Source organism: Carassius auratus, chromosome 20 (assembly GCF_003368295.1).
Source record: "Carassius auratus strain Wakin chromosome 20, ASM336829v1, whole genome shotgun sequence".
NCBI lineage: Eukaryota > Metazoa > Chordata > Actinopteri > Cypriniformes > Cyprinidae > Carassius > Carassius auratus.
In genome coordinates, this window is record NC_039262.1 from 3,305,478 (window position 1) to 3,319,418 (window position 13,941).

General features: G+C 34.5%; 2 protein-coding genes across 2 annotated transcripts in view; both read right to left on the minus strand.

Moving 5' to 3' along the window:
• Positions 1-108: 108 nt before the first annotated feature.
• Positions 109-10,161, minus strand: LOC113120589 (GDP-L-fucose synthase-like). The gene is made up of 10 exons (XM_026290502.1): positions 9,878-10,161; positions 7,855-8,012; positions 6,920-7,034; positions 6,701-6,829; positions 6,461-6,534; positions 5,091-5,224; positions 4,868-4,999; positions 3,180-3,259; positions 2,956-3,055; positions 109-2,858 (listed from the first exon to the last, which is right to left on the minus strand). The coding sequence occupies exons 2-10, from the start codon at positions 8,010-8,012 to the stop codon at positions 2,803-2,805; spliced, it is 978 nt and encodes a 325-aa protein (XP_026146287.1). The 5' UTR covers positions 9,878-10,161; the 3' UTR covers positions 109-2,802.
• A 2,278-nt stretch (positions 10,162-12,439) lies between these two features.
• arhgap39 (Rho GTPase activating protein 39) overlaps positions 12,440-13,941 on the minus strand; it is a 36,878-nt gene continuing 35,376 nt past the window's right edge. Inside the window, exon 10 of the mRNA XM_026290444.1 lies at positions 12,440-13,941. This exon is cut by the window's right edge and continues 734 nt beyond it. The gene's annotated coding sequence lies outside the window, so the exon portion shown is untranslated.

Below are 13,941 nucleotides of genomic sequence, written 5' to 3' on the forward strand. Positions count from 1 at the left end.
GTGAATATAGAACAGCTACGTGTTTTACATTGCTTTAAAAAATGAGTTTGAATGACCATTTTTTGTGAAGAAGCATGTTCCGTGCTCTAAACTATTACAGTGAACAACACAGAGGAAACTAACATCATTTATTATGCATTTCAAGTTTTATATTACACACAACATTGTTAATGTAAAGGGGGTGGTGGTTTTACAGAGGAGATGCTTTTTGTCATTTTATTTCAACAAAGGGGGATGCCATCCCCCTGCAATTCGAGCCCTGGTCTTGACCATATAATACTGAGGCTTCAGGTTTCTGTGTGATTCAGGAAACCATAGTCCAAAACTCCTTCATATAGGAAAGCATCGTTTACAATACAAGCGTAGGCTACTATTAAACTATACAGTACATATCGTTAGAAAATAAACCCAGACAGATCAGTAAAACAGAGAAAGTGTACAATACAGAGTTCGAATAAAATCAGACATGTGATCATTCATCTAGGTCAACCATAATATATTGTGATGTTTAATAAACGCAGCTCTCTTTACTTCTGTTGTCGTTTTCAAAGCGTGGCCAGGTCCAACATATAAAATCATTCCAGAGTGTTCTTATTTTATTAAAACGCACCTCTAAATGAACATGACTTTGGGTCTTTGCAGATGTATTTTCATATAAACGCAACAGAATTTAAACGACATTCAATGTGGGCTAGCCACAAGCAGATTAGCACCAATCACGTGATCCACGAAGAAAAGCCAAATTTCACTTCTCTCTGCACTGCATGTCTCTTCTGAAGTAAGCGGTTTCAACGGTCTGGCTAAGAAACGAAGCTTTACAAAGCACTGAATCAAATGAACCAGTTACTTCATAAAATGTGTCGAGGCGGAGTCGAAGCGCTATAGACCGGCGCCATCTACTGGTAAAACGGTGTAAGTGCGAACGAAAAAGCAGCCACTACATGCAAATGTTTTCATTAAAGTGTGCGATAAACAATTAAATAGCCTTAAATTTGAAAATTCTGTAAAATATGTTTTATTGATTTGTGCGTTATTACGCAACATTAAAGGAAGAGTAGGTGATTCGGTTTAAAATCACTATTTTGTTATGCGCAGACATGATACTCTTCAGTGGGTTACACTACGCTATTGCAGAGCGAGCGAGCGGGAGCGAAATATTATTATTATTGTAATATTCAACGCACTGTTATATGCGCATTATACTGTAATGTCTTCTCACCGGTGAATGAGACATGATGTCATCCAACAGCGTTGAAGTCAACCCTCCACCAATGGCGTGTCTCTATTTAGCCTCTTGAAGGCGTGGCTTAGGAGAGTGATTATGCACAGAGGGTGGGATATTATGCTTTCAACACTAGTCTTTCTGATAACACCTACCCTGCCTTAAAATATCATTCTCTTTTATTGCATCATATACGCATCAATTATTTGAATTGCAGACATGCCAATCTTGGGACATTTTTGTGTGTATATATATATATATATATATATAAAGAAAAAAACTCAAGTACACTTCTGTATAGGGCTGGGCAACATGAGCAAAAATTCATATCTTTTTTTATATTTTGGCTGATTTGCAGTATATGGTAGCCTATAAATCTTGGTGTTTTGTTTTTGGATTAAACAAATAAAGTGAATAAGCATGTAGGAGCAAAAAAGGGTTAAAATCACATTACGCTGTAACATTGCAATCAAAAAAAAAAAAAATTTTAAAGCAGAAAAAATTTAAGTTACTAACTTAAAAATGAAAATAATAAAAATGCAAATACTAATTAAGTAAAAGGGATATTTTGATTACCCCATTACACTTTACTGTTAGTGCTATCACACAAATAAACTTTTAAAATTATACATATCCAATATTTCCAACAAATAATTCAGCAAAAAGTTACTGCTCTGTTTGGCGCTCGCTCTGAAAGAAGTCTGTGGAGTTCAGTGAAGAATCGCTAAAGCAGAAGCTCGTGCACATCTTTTCTGTTGTTTGTTTTGAATACTGCGCGTGGACAGAGACGTCACTCGATTTCTGCACAGTTCAGAGTGACAAATCGTACCAGCGTACTTTCAGGTCAAAATGCATACAGACTGGCAGTTCTGCAATTGAATAAATTAATTAGAAATGAACCTACATCATAAAACTGACCCAAAGTCAACTATTAGAAACTCCTTCATTGGTTCACGAGATCACAATCTAGCAGCATATTTTGTATCGTTTCAAAACCCCCCAAAAAACGTATGACTGGAAACATTTGCTGATACCACGTGACTCTGTGAGTTTGATTCAAGCCTCACGAAGCAGTGTTTTTCTGACAACAGATTTATACAGTCTAGCTGCAAACATGTACCGCGTCGAAATACATGATATATTTATAGATTTAATATAACTGCACTACTTTCTCACAACCATGCATTAATTATAAAAACCATTAAAAAAAAAGTACACATTTTGAAATACTCACCACCGTGGGTTTTTACTTTCTTTAGGCTAGTGTTAATCTTAAACCTTGGTTGAGATACTAAGGCTGTCCCGCACACATCCGCTAGAGGGCGACGTCAGCTCGTGCAGTCTGAAGCAGTTCATGCATTCATTAATGCATCTAAAAACCCAGCATTCTGCAGTTTTAATAACTGCATACCAGGAAAATGAACATATTTGAAGAAAACCCTTAAATAAGGATGGAAAGACGGGTTAACCGGGAGTGTTGCATGAGTTTGTCTTTGTAAAAATGATTAAGTGTTGTTTGTTTGCTCAGTCCTTGGTTGCTTTCCAGCATTGAACAGTCAGCCAATCAGATGAGGAGCTCTTCATTTACGGGCGGAGTCATAATTTGCCACAAACCAATCACACGTCTCCTTGATGGCTGAGGGGGGAAAAAAGCAAAGCTATAAAGATTCTTATATATATATATACCACTATTGGAAAAACATTTAGTAATTGCATGTGTGTGAGAAGATCACCAGCTCTGAACGGCGTGAACTCGAAGTCTGGCAGGTATTTGCGTAGTTTGGCGTTACTGGCCGTTTTCTTGAACTGACCGTCTGCTTTACTAGTGTCAAACTGAGAGCGCTTAGTTTAGGGTCAATCAGTTTAGAGAGTTAATTCATCCCCAACAGGAAAACTCTGTCATTGAAGGTCTCCTGTTCTGATGCTTATTCTGTTTGTTTATGTGTGAAAAGGATACGATCACATCACCTTCAAAGCCCAAAGCTTCAACCACAGCGTCCGCAGCAAACTTTATGGACACCTCATCTTCCTCTCCAACTAGAGATGAACAAATAAAGACTCTCATATTTAAGTAACTACACATTTAAATACATTTTATTCTATACATGCAATCGGTTTATATCAATAAATACACAAAATTATACTGACATGACAATAATGTGTTTACTATAGTACTTTAGTATTACATTTCTTTAATGTTCTTAGTCTTTGCTTACACAAGTTTAAATGCTAGATATGGTTCATTGTCTAACCTAAATAGCGAAATACTAATAGTATACAGAAATAAAGATTGTATGCATAATGTAGGACTTTTAATTATTAAAAAAAAACTGGATAGCACGGGGACTTTTATTTTGAAGTTTGTATGCTTACTACATCCAGCTACTCATTTAAAAAGAAGATGGAACTAAAACAAGAACTTACCTTCATCTAAAAACATTTTATCTTCCAAAATTGTTTGATGTTTGCTTTTTGAAATGTTATAATCTATCACTGAATTAGTTTCCATGACGGAATACAATAAATTCAAATTATTTAATCTTAGAATTCTAAGTTTAAATGTAGCAACTTTTTTCCCGCTCTGGATTCTCAGCTTACATCTCATAAATGGTGAGTGTTTTTCTCAGGATTCTGAGTTTATGTTGTGGCAGTTTTCTATTTCAGTCGAGGTATAACACAAAAGCCTTCTGAAAATGTATTGTGACAAATGAAAGAACACTTTTTTAAATAGTTTTTTACACTAATAAAACCAGGATGCTTCTCTCTCATCCAATTATAAGGCATATTCAACATGTGCACATTTTACATGTCTCCTCCATGCATTTTGTTTTTTTTAGAAGTGAGCACTTCTTATCTTTCTCACTACAAACACACACACACACAAATACATTTCCTGTTGGTCTTTTAGCACATCAAAATAACTTATGCATACTGACGAAGCAGTCAGAGCGTCTAAACAACACTCTCTAGTAAAGTACAGCAAATAATAATACAATTTCCATCTCACAATTCAGACTTTTTCCTCAAAGTTCTGAATTTCAATTGTTTGTTTTGTTTCTCCTAAATAAAATATGAAGACAGTTGCACCTTTTTTTACTCAATTAATTTCATCACAATTGCAATAAGTGAGATAAGACCTGGTTTCACAGACAGTATTTAGACTAAGCCAGGATTAGGCCATAGTTCAATTAGGACATTTAAGTGATATTTATAAACGTGCCTTAGAGAAAAAACCACAACATCACTGGTGAGCATCTTGAGACTAAACAAAGCCACATATATATATTTTAAGATCAGTCAGCGCGAGTTTCTATCATTTGAAACAGCTCACTTAAATTTTAGTCTAGCCTAATGGTGGGAAAACTTTTATTTTGAAAGATGAAGCTCATGATTATGGAAAGGGGCGTGGCATTTCCTACGAGTGCTTGCTGTGTTCGGCCAATCACAATGCACTGGCTCAGTTGGCCAATCAGAGCAGGCTGCACTTGTCAGAAGGAGGGGCTTTGTAGAAAATGATGTGTTTGAGAGAGGCGGGGCTTAGAAGACCTACAATAATGTACAGTTTTTGAAAAATAATGTGGTTTTTTTTTACATTAAAGCATGTCAACATATTCTGTTACACCAAATAATGATCTTATTAAGTACCTGAGAGAATGATGGGCTCCACCTCGTCGTACTCCCTCAGAACCCACAGAAACAGACGAGCCAGATCCAGAGAATAGATGAACTGACGCAGAGCACGACCCGAACCCCAGACCTGCAGAGGTTTACCTTCCTCTACAACACACACACACACACACACACATCATTAACCCTGTGAACACGGGAGACGCTCTGAATGTGACTGTGAGAGTTAAACATGTCTCACTCTTGGCCAGGTACGTCTTGTGGATCAGTCCCGGCAGGACATGTCCGTTCTCAATGTTGAAGTTATCATGGGGTCCGAATACATTCGTGGGGATGACGGCTGTGTATCGCCGTCCGTACTGCTGAAACAACGCCCTAATAGACACACACACACACACACACACACAGGTTTATAAACTTATGAAACATATAAACAAACACTTCCCCTATAATTGATATAATAATAAATATATAGTTTTCATGGCAATTATGCACACTCATCACAAAATCTCATTGCTATAGTCAAATAAGTTATCAAATAATTATATGCATGAAAAAAAATAAAACAATTCAAAGTGCAAAATATTATTTATAGTGCTGTCAGATTATTAATAGCGATTAAATCACATTCAAAATAAGTTTTAGTTAACATTATGTGTGTATGTATGGTGTTTATTAATTATGTATACATAAACACACACATAAACAGTATATATTTAGAAAATATTTGAATATATGTTTATATAAAACTATTTAATATATAAACACAACATGTTTTTGTATTTATATAAACATAATAATAAATATACACGGTACACACACACAGAATATGTTAACATAATTTAACTTATTTTGGATGCGATTAATCATTCGACATTATTGTTTATTATGTTGCATTTGGTGTATTATGATTTAAATACAACAATTATTTCAGTATTTTTCCTGTATCAAGACAATGAGGATCAGAATGTTCTTGATATTTACATGCGTCAGGTTCTTCTGCAATAAAATCATACTGCATACGAGTTTATCAGTAATATGACTTCTGCATTTCGGCCCAAAAGAAGGAAGGAAGTGGTGTGTGGCCAAATATGGTGTTCCATACTTGGAATAATTATATATTATAAAACTGAGAGTTCCTTGATTCTGATTGGCCGAGGCGCTTTCAAAGCTGTTGTAAATCACTCTACAAACATACACCTTTGTTTACTTCTGTGTGTTGCTTGGCAACTACTTTGTTGGAATCACAACTGTTTGTGAGGAACTACATTATTTGGTGGAAGAATACTGTTTTTATTAATTTCATTACACTTTATTTGCTCTGTTTTATTCTGTGAAACCTTATGTATATGGAATAACAGTTTTATAAAAGCCCAGTGAAGCCGTTTATAACAGCTAAGGAGCTTCACGTCATGAAGTACAAATCAGGAGCTAAATTCAGAGAAAATTAACATTTATATCTAATATAATTAAAATATGAAAATGTGTTTAAAACCCATGATTGGCTGATGAGAAAAATATGACCTCTTTTGAAATGTGGTCCAGACGTGCTTTAACGGGATACACCCAGAAAAAATAAAAAATAAAAGCTCATGACCTATGAACTCTGACCTGTTCTGGACGTCAATCATGCGTTTGGCGTAAGCATAACCGAAATTAGTCTCATGAGGAGGACCGCTGTGGATCTGAAACAGAGCGAGAAGCAAACATCTCTCAAATCAAATCATAAAACAACTCAAACTGATCTTGATCAAATAAACTGATTGTGTGTTGATCGTAAATGAGGAAAAATTGCCTTTAAAAGAATGCTACAGTGTGTGTGTGTGTGTGTGTGTGTGTGTGTGTATCTACCATGGTCTCATCTATAGGGTAGGTGGTTTTATCAGGAAAGATACAGGTGGAAAGGCAAGAAACGACCTTCACCACGTCGAACTCATGAGCCGCCTGCAGCACGTTGTCATTAATAAACACATTATTCCTCTGAAAACAAACAAATGTGGTTAACACACAGTTTAATTACTCAACACGAACATATGTCCAACATTTTATATTCCCGTTGTTAATAATTACCCAGAAGTCCAGGTTCTGTCTCATGTTTCTGAAGAGTCCTCCCACCATCGCGGCCAAATGAATGACGTGCGTCGGACGATGTTTCTGAAAGACCGCTCTCGTCTCTTCAGCGCTCCTAAAACAGCAAATGGACAACAGGCGATAAAATAAAAGATTTCTGCAATCCCAAGAAACCGTGTTCATGTGCGTTTCTTTCTAATAACTTCACTAATAACTGCATTAGAATGTGTTGACGAAATCTGAAATGTAGTGTTTTGTAAAGTTTGCAGCTTCAGATGTTCTGGCGTTCGTTTACATTGTTTCTAGATTATTGTGACGAGTGATCAGATGCATTTTAAATAACTGCTAAAAGCCTAGTTGGCCAACGGTTCGACTGCAGCGAAGAAGTCTTGAGACCTTCCATGTGTGGAGTTGCTTTTCTCTAATAATTCTGCTCTAAAACACTAAAGAATGGTTTCAAAACGTCCTGCAAGAGCAACTTCTTCCATCGATCCATGGCCAGGCAACTCCCCAGATCTCAATCCCAGAGAGAACTATGGTCAGTCCTCAAAAGATGAGTGGACAAGCACACAAATTGTGTCAAGAATGTTAAAATAAGGCAAGAATGGATCACCATCAGTCAGGATTTGGTCCAGAAGCTAATATCCAGCATGCATGAGTGAACTGCAGAAGCGTCCAGCCCCCTACACTAGCTAAAAACCTAAATATGTATTGATGATCACCTTTTAAGGTTTAAAAGTGACAGAACTACAGTGAATTACGCTTCTAATAAACAGGATTTATCGTTCTTGGTGTCAACAGTTCATTGTTGTAAATACTTACATGACACGCACTTGTAAAATGTAAAGTGCATGGTTTTTAATATGTGGTTTATGGTTTAATGGTGGTGTTGTATGACTGTGACGTCTGATGAGTGTTTGACCAGGAGCTCTTACATAAGATTAGCATCTTTGGATGACAGGAATATCCATGTTTCTTCTTCTCTCGCTCCGCTCTCCTCTTTTATAACATGCTCTATCGCTCGCCCCACCAGCCCACTGCCGCCCGTCACCAGCACACGCATCGGCCCGACTGACCCGGCCGACCCGTTCATCTGACAGAGAGAGAGAGAAAAGGTGTGTTGAGCAGTGTTGGGGGTAATGCATTACAAGTAACACAATTTATGTAATCGGATTACTTTTTAAAGTAACTAGTAAAGTAATGCATTACTTTTTTATGCATTGAGTTTAATATCTGACTTTTTTCAAATAAGTAACTCCAGTTAAGAAAAAATGTCAACATGCATTTATTAATCTCACCCACACAAAAACAGATTCAGTATTCCTGAAAATGAATATAAACAGCCAAATGCAGACTTAGTGGTAGAGCATTGCATTAGCAGCGCAAGGTTGTGGGTTCGATTCCCAAGGAACACATGTTAGTTAAAAAATGTTAGCCTGAATGCACTGTAAGTTGCTTTGGATAAAAGCGTCTGCTAAATGCGTAAATACATAAATTATATTAAATAAAAACAAGGTAATTGCAACTTTTAATCTCACAATTCGGAGATATAAACATTTATAAATTCATATCTTACATTTATGACACGCAATTGCGAGTTATTATTAATTTTAAAAAGTTATCGCAATTGTGAATTTATTTCTTAGGACTGTGAATTATAAAGTCAGAATTACGAGATATAAACTCGCAATTGCTAGTTAGAATTAAAATAAAAAGAATTCTCGGAATTGCGAGTTTATAACTTGCAATTCTCAGAAATAAAATCACAATTGTGAGATATAAACTAAATTCTGAGTTTTTCTCCCCCACAACTGCGAGTTTTTATCTCGCAATTCTAACTTTATAACTTGCAATTCTACGAAATAAAGTCACAGTTGCGAGATATAAACTCGCAATTTCGAGATTTTTTTTAATTTATTAATTATAACTAGCAATTGCAAGTTTTTATCTCACAATTTTGACTTTATAACGCAATTGCAATTCTGAGAAGTCAGAACTGCGAGTTTTTATAATTAACTAAAAAAAAAAATCTCGGAATTGAGAGAAACTCGCAATTCTGACTTTATAACTAGGAATTCTGAGAAATAAAGTCACAGTTGCGTGATATAAACTCGCAATTACCTTGTTTTATTTTGTATTTAGTGGCAGAAACAGGCTTCCATACTTTCACAATTTTATATATATAAATAATAAAAAGCTACTCAAAAGTAATGTCATCACCTTCCATAAAAAGTGACTAAGTTACGTAATTAGTTACTTTTAAGGGAGTAATGCAATATTGTAGTGCGTTACTTTTAGAAGTAACTTTCCCCAAAAATGCTGATGATAATTTCAAGGGTTAACATATGTGCATTTGTAAATCTATCTATGCAACCATTCATCCATCTATACACACTCTTACAGTGGTGAATGATGATACGATGTTCACACACTATTAAAGTATCATAATGGCAATATATCGGCTGTTCTTTGTTAATGTAGTCTCTTGTTAAAACAGTGTCATGGTATTGTCATCTGATAAATCAGATTGCATTGATGTGCCACAGCAGCACAACAGTGAGTTTCTAGGGGTATATATGATTTCCGTTCCTCCCAACAGCTCACAATGAACCACATACAGCGGAATCTGTCAGAGGTATATCAAGTTAAACACCGACACACCCTTTATTTCAGTATGACAACTCATCAGTTTGAGGTGTCAGCTTCTGCAGTGGAGCATGACCCCCAAACACTTGGATTTTCATGCATCGAGATCCTTCGTGTCATTTCCATCGATGCGTGATGACGCCATAAAACATCACAAAATCACAGCACTCAATGCTCAATTAAGTAACTTTATGAACTCATTTGAAACTCAGTTTGTGATTAACAGTGCGTGAAGTGTCTGGAAACAGCAGATCGAGAGCATGAGCGAGCGAGTATGAATCGAGTTCAGAGTTGATGAAATCAATGATTTACCTGCTCTCTGCGGCGTCGCTGTAGATAAAGTCCGTTTCTTGTAAACTCGGTTCACTCGGTGACCATATTATCCTCGCGTGCGCGCAGCTGTTTTGCTAATGCAAAATCAACTCCTTTCTGCTTGAATAGGAAAATACCTAAATGCCATGAACTGTACGTGAAGCTGTTTTAAATAACATATTTCTAATCCGCAATAAAACCCGACTTAAGCTGTCCTCTATGTTGTTTCCTGCGCTCGAATAGCGGTATAGGCGTAAGTTTCCGGTTGGTCCGGTCATCGCGCACGCGCACCGCGAGTTCTCAAGACACTGGCTTCTTCTGTGTAAACCGGAGCAGACGCACAGACGCGCTGAATGAAGCAGTTCGTGATTTATCCCACATTGTACAAAGACGTCATTAACCTGTTAACTGCCACATGGCCCCTCGGTGGGCCGCTTACGTTTACCTCACTATATTACAATTAAATCCTAAAATAATCATGACAAGCTATATGTCGTTGGAAAGGTCTACGACTCCTAAATAGATTTTTTACCAATCGTTTTTGTTAAAAATGATGTAGGCAAGAGTGCATCTCAAAAACTTTTCTGACCTTTGTCAAAAAAAAAAAAAAAAAAAAGTATTCTTTGTTGTATTTTTCTCTATCACAAATCATAAGAAATTATATACCACTTGAAAACTTAAAATCTAAAAATTCATCCTTTGAACCCCATTTTAAATTCAAACATTGCATTACCATGAAAATGGTACATCAAAATAATGTTACACAATGTTTTCAGTCATGAATTATAACAATTTAGGTTTGGATCATGCACTTTCAAGACTATGTACCAAAATGTGAGTGATTAAAGTTTAACTATTTTTTATTCCCTATTTTGTGTCTTCTTTATTGTTCATAACTACAGCTGATCATGTTTTAGTTACTGTAGTGTATTATTTGTGTTTGTATTTCACAAAGTATAACAAATATATTCATAAACATGATAATTATTCTAACATTCAGTCACAACCACACACATCACCAAGTAACCTTTGACCTCAGAACAAAAGTAAGGCGAGGGTTAATGACCAGACTCCATAAACACTGTAATAACACCATGAGCATAGCCCAACATCTTAAAATAGTAATTTTAGTGCAATTCTAAGGCAAAATGAATATATTTACATCATGACTATGTTCAACCCAAAAAAAAAAAAAAAAAAAATATATATATATATATATATATATATATATACTTAAAAAAATATTAAAAAATTATATTATTGTTATAAGTAAATTAAAATATTAAACACCATAAGAAATAATAGTATTGTAAATTTTCACTTTAAAAATAAGAAAAATAGAATAACAATAATAACAACATATTGTAATACTGTTGAAATTTTGACCGTAAAAGGAACATTTTTAAGAAAATAATAATAATAATAATAAAGGCTTTTGCGTCTACACTCTTCATATACTCTTTTCAATTGCACAGTTCCCATATTTGATCTAATTCTGGATCATACGCATCGCATTTTAAGCGTTTGTTGCATGTAGTGCATGTAAAAGTAGGAAATAAAGAGCATATGTATCGATGTCTCCCAGTATCAGATATATCAGATTTTGGGCTTATTGCTAATCTAAGTCATTCATCACACACTAAATCAACAAGCTCGTCATGTAGCTACACTTCTTGTATTTCATTTGTGCAACACAAGGTGTCACCTACACGCCCTCATCATTACCCTGCGGACTAAGAAATAAATAAATACATAAATAAATAAAAATGAATGTTAAAAAATACAATACATAAGGTAATAAAAGTATATAGATAGATATGCAGTATATAGATCATGTTGTAATTAGTTTAAATGCGCATTGGATAGGAGTCTGTCAAGTGAACGCATATTTAAATGTTGCATCTATCATCTCTGTTGATGACATTAAACATTAAAAGTATATGTTGTTTTAAAAATAGTTATTATTATTAGACTTTTGTACATTGTGATACTGATTCACAACATAGCAGCAAAAATAGTGCATGATTAAATGAATCAATCTGAAGATTTTTAATACCCAGATAATTAGATAATTAGATTCAAAACAAAAAAAGAGAAAAAATAATAATAACATTTTCATCACTATGAAATTGTTTGTACTTGTGTTGTTTAAAGAATGGTTTGGTATACACGTGGTAGATGCAAAATAAAAATATAATGCAAAGTTTCTCTAGCGCTAGTCATATTTTTCATTATATCGTCCTTAAATTTGAAACCTAACTAGATTTATGGATTTATCCATTGTATTTTCTAGGTTGCTAATGCACACACTTATTTAGCAATTTGGTATTTTGCATAAACTAAATTTCATAATACTTACCTTATTGTATTGTTTTTATTAATATTTATTGTGTATATTAATTTTGAAACTTGAAAATAAAGTATGTAAAAGTATATTTTTTTATTTTTAATAGCAATATATGACAAAGATTTTCATTTCCAAACTAGTTTTGTACTCGTAAGTAATCATAGCCATTGTGTGGGTTTGCACGTGATTGTGTGTGAAAAGATCACAGCAGTCAATGAATCTTTTGAACTGTTTAATAAACAATGTTCAGCTCCACTGTAACGTCCAGAGTAACCTTTGACCTCAGAACAAAAGGAGGGTGAGGGGGTTTATTAATTTGACTTCATAAATACAGTAATAAGACCATGAGCGTAAACCTGTGACGACAAACATCTCTGCATTCAGCACAATCTCCCATAATCCTCTCTGTCGTGTGTGTGTGTGTGTGTGTGTGTGCTGGACGCAGGTCACAGTGCTCTGCTCATGGATTTTCTTCCCTTTTTATCAGACATAGAATCATATTTCATATCTGCTTTTATATTATTTTTTAATCTAAGTTTTTGCTAATGGATTATGGAGTTTTGAGATTCCAACCTAAACGCTCCTGCTGTGAAATACTGTAGTAACTATTTTATCTTCTTTTCTTTCGTTTTAGCTTTTATTTGTATTTTTTACACATTGTTCTGTACAGATGAGGACGTGAACGTGTGGCCATGACAGATCGGGGTGTGCAGAGATGAGGAGAAGCCAAACATACAAACATCTGTCTGTCCAGAGCACATCCGGCTCATATTTCACCTCAAAATACAATTAAAAATATTATTATTATTATTTTTTTTTTTTAAATTAAATTCATTTTTATGTATATCTTAAAATGGTCATTTTAATGTCAATTTATTTTATTTTTTTACTTTTTCTTTATGTTAAAATTTAAATTTTAAGGGTCTTTTTTATATCACGATAATATGTTTAAAACTCAAAATCCAATAAAACTATTTAAAGCAATATTTGGGCTATTATAGTGACTTTAGGACCATATTTATTTGTTATTTCTTCTCAGAATCCAAATAAAACTATGCAAGACAATATTTGGGCCATTTATGGAAATTTTAGAGCTCATTTTTTATTTATTATTTTTTTTTTATTAATATCATGATGACACGTTCAACCCTTAAATTTCAATTAAAAATATAAAAAATAATATTTGCGCCATTGGGGTCATTTTCATGCTATTTTTATTTAATGTTAACATTATGTTCTACCCTCAAAATCCAATTAAAATATTTAAAATAATATCTGGGCAATGGTCATTTACATATATATTTTTTTTAAATCATGATATTATGTATTATATGTAAACAGACCTTTATTTTATTTTCGGGGTAAACTCTCAAATTCACATTTACTCTTTTTATTTTTTTATTTTGTGGTGAAATATAACCCGGACACTTCTTCATGAGATTCTCTCTGTTTATTTCTCCCTCCTTTATTGTCTGTCTCTTGTTTCTCACTGATACGCCTCCTAGAGGCAGGAATGAGCACCGAGTATCAATATTGTGTGTTTGGCAGTGTGATATAGACATTACAAGCACCAAACTTAATCAGTGTGTGTCTAAATGAGGCCGTCTGGATGCTTGTGTGAGCATAAGCAAGAATTTAAAGGCGAAGCACGTAATATTCTGGATGTTAAACACTTTCTGACTCAACAATTATGTATTAAAGTTCAGTGTGTGCGAGT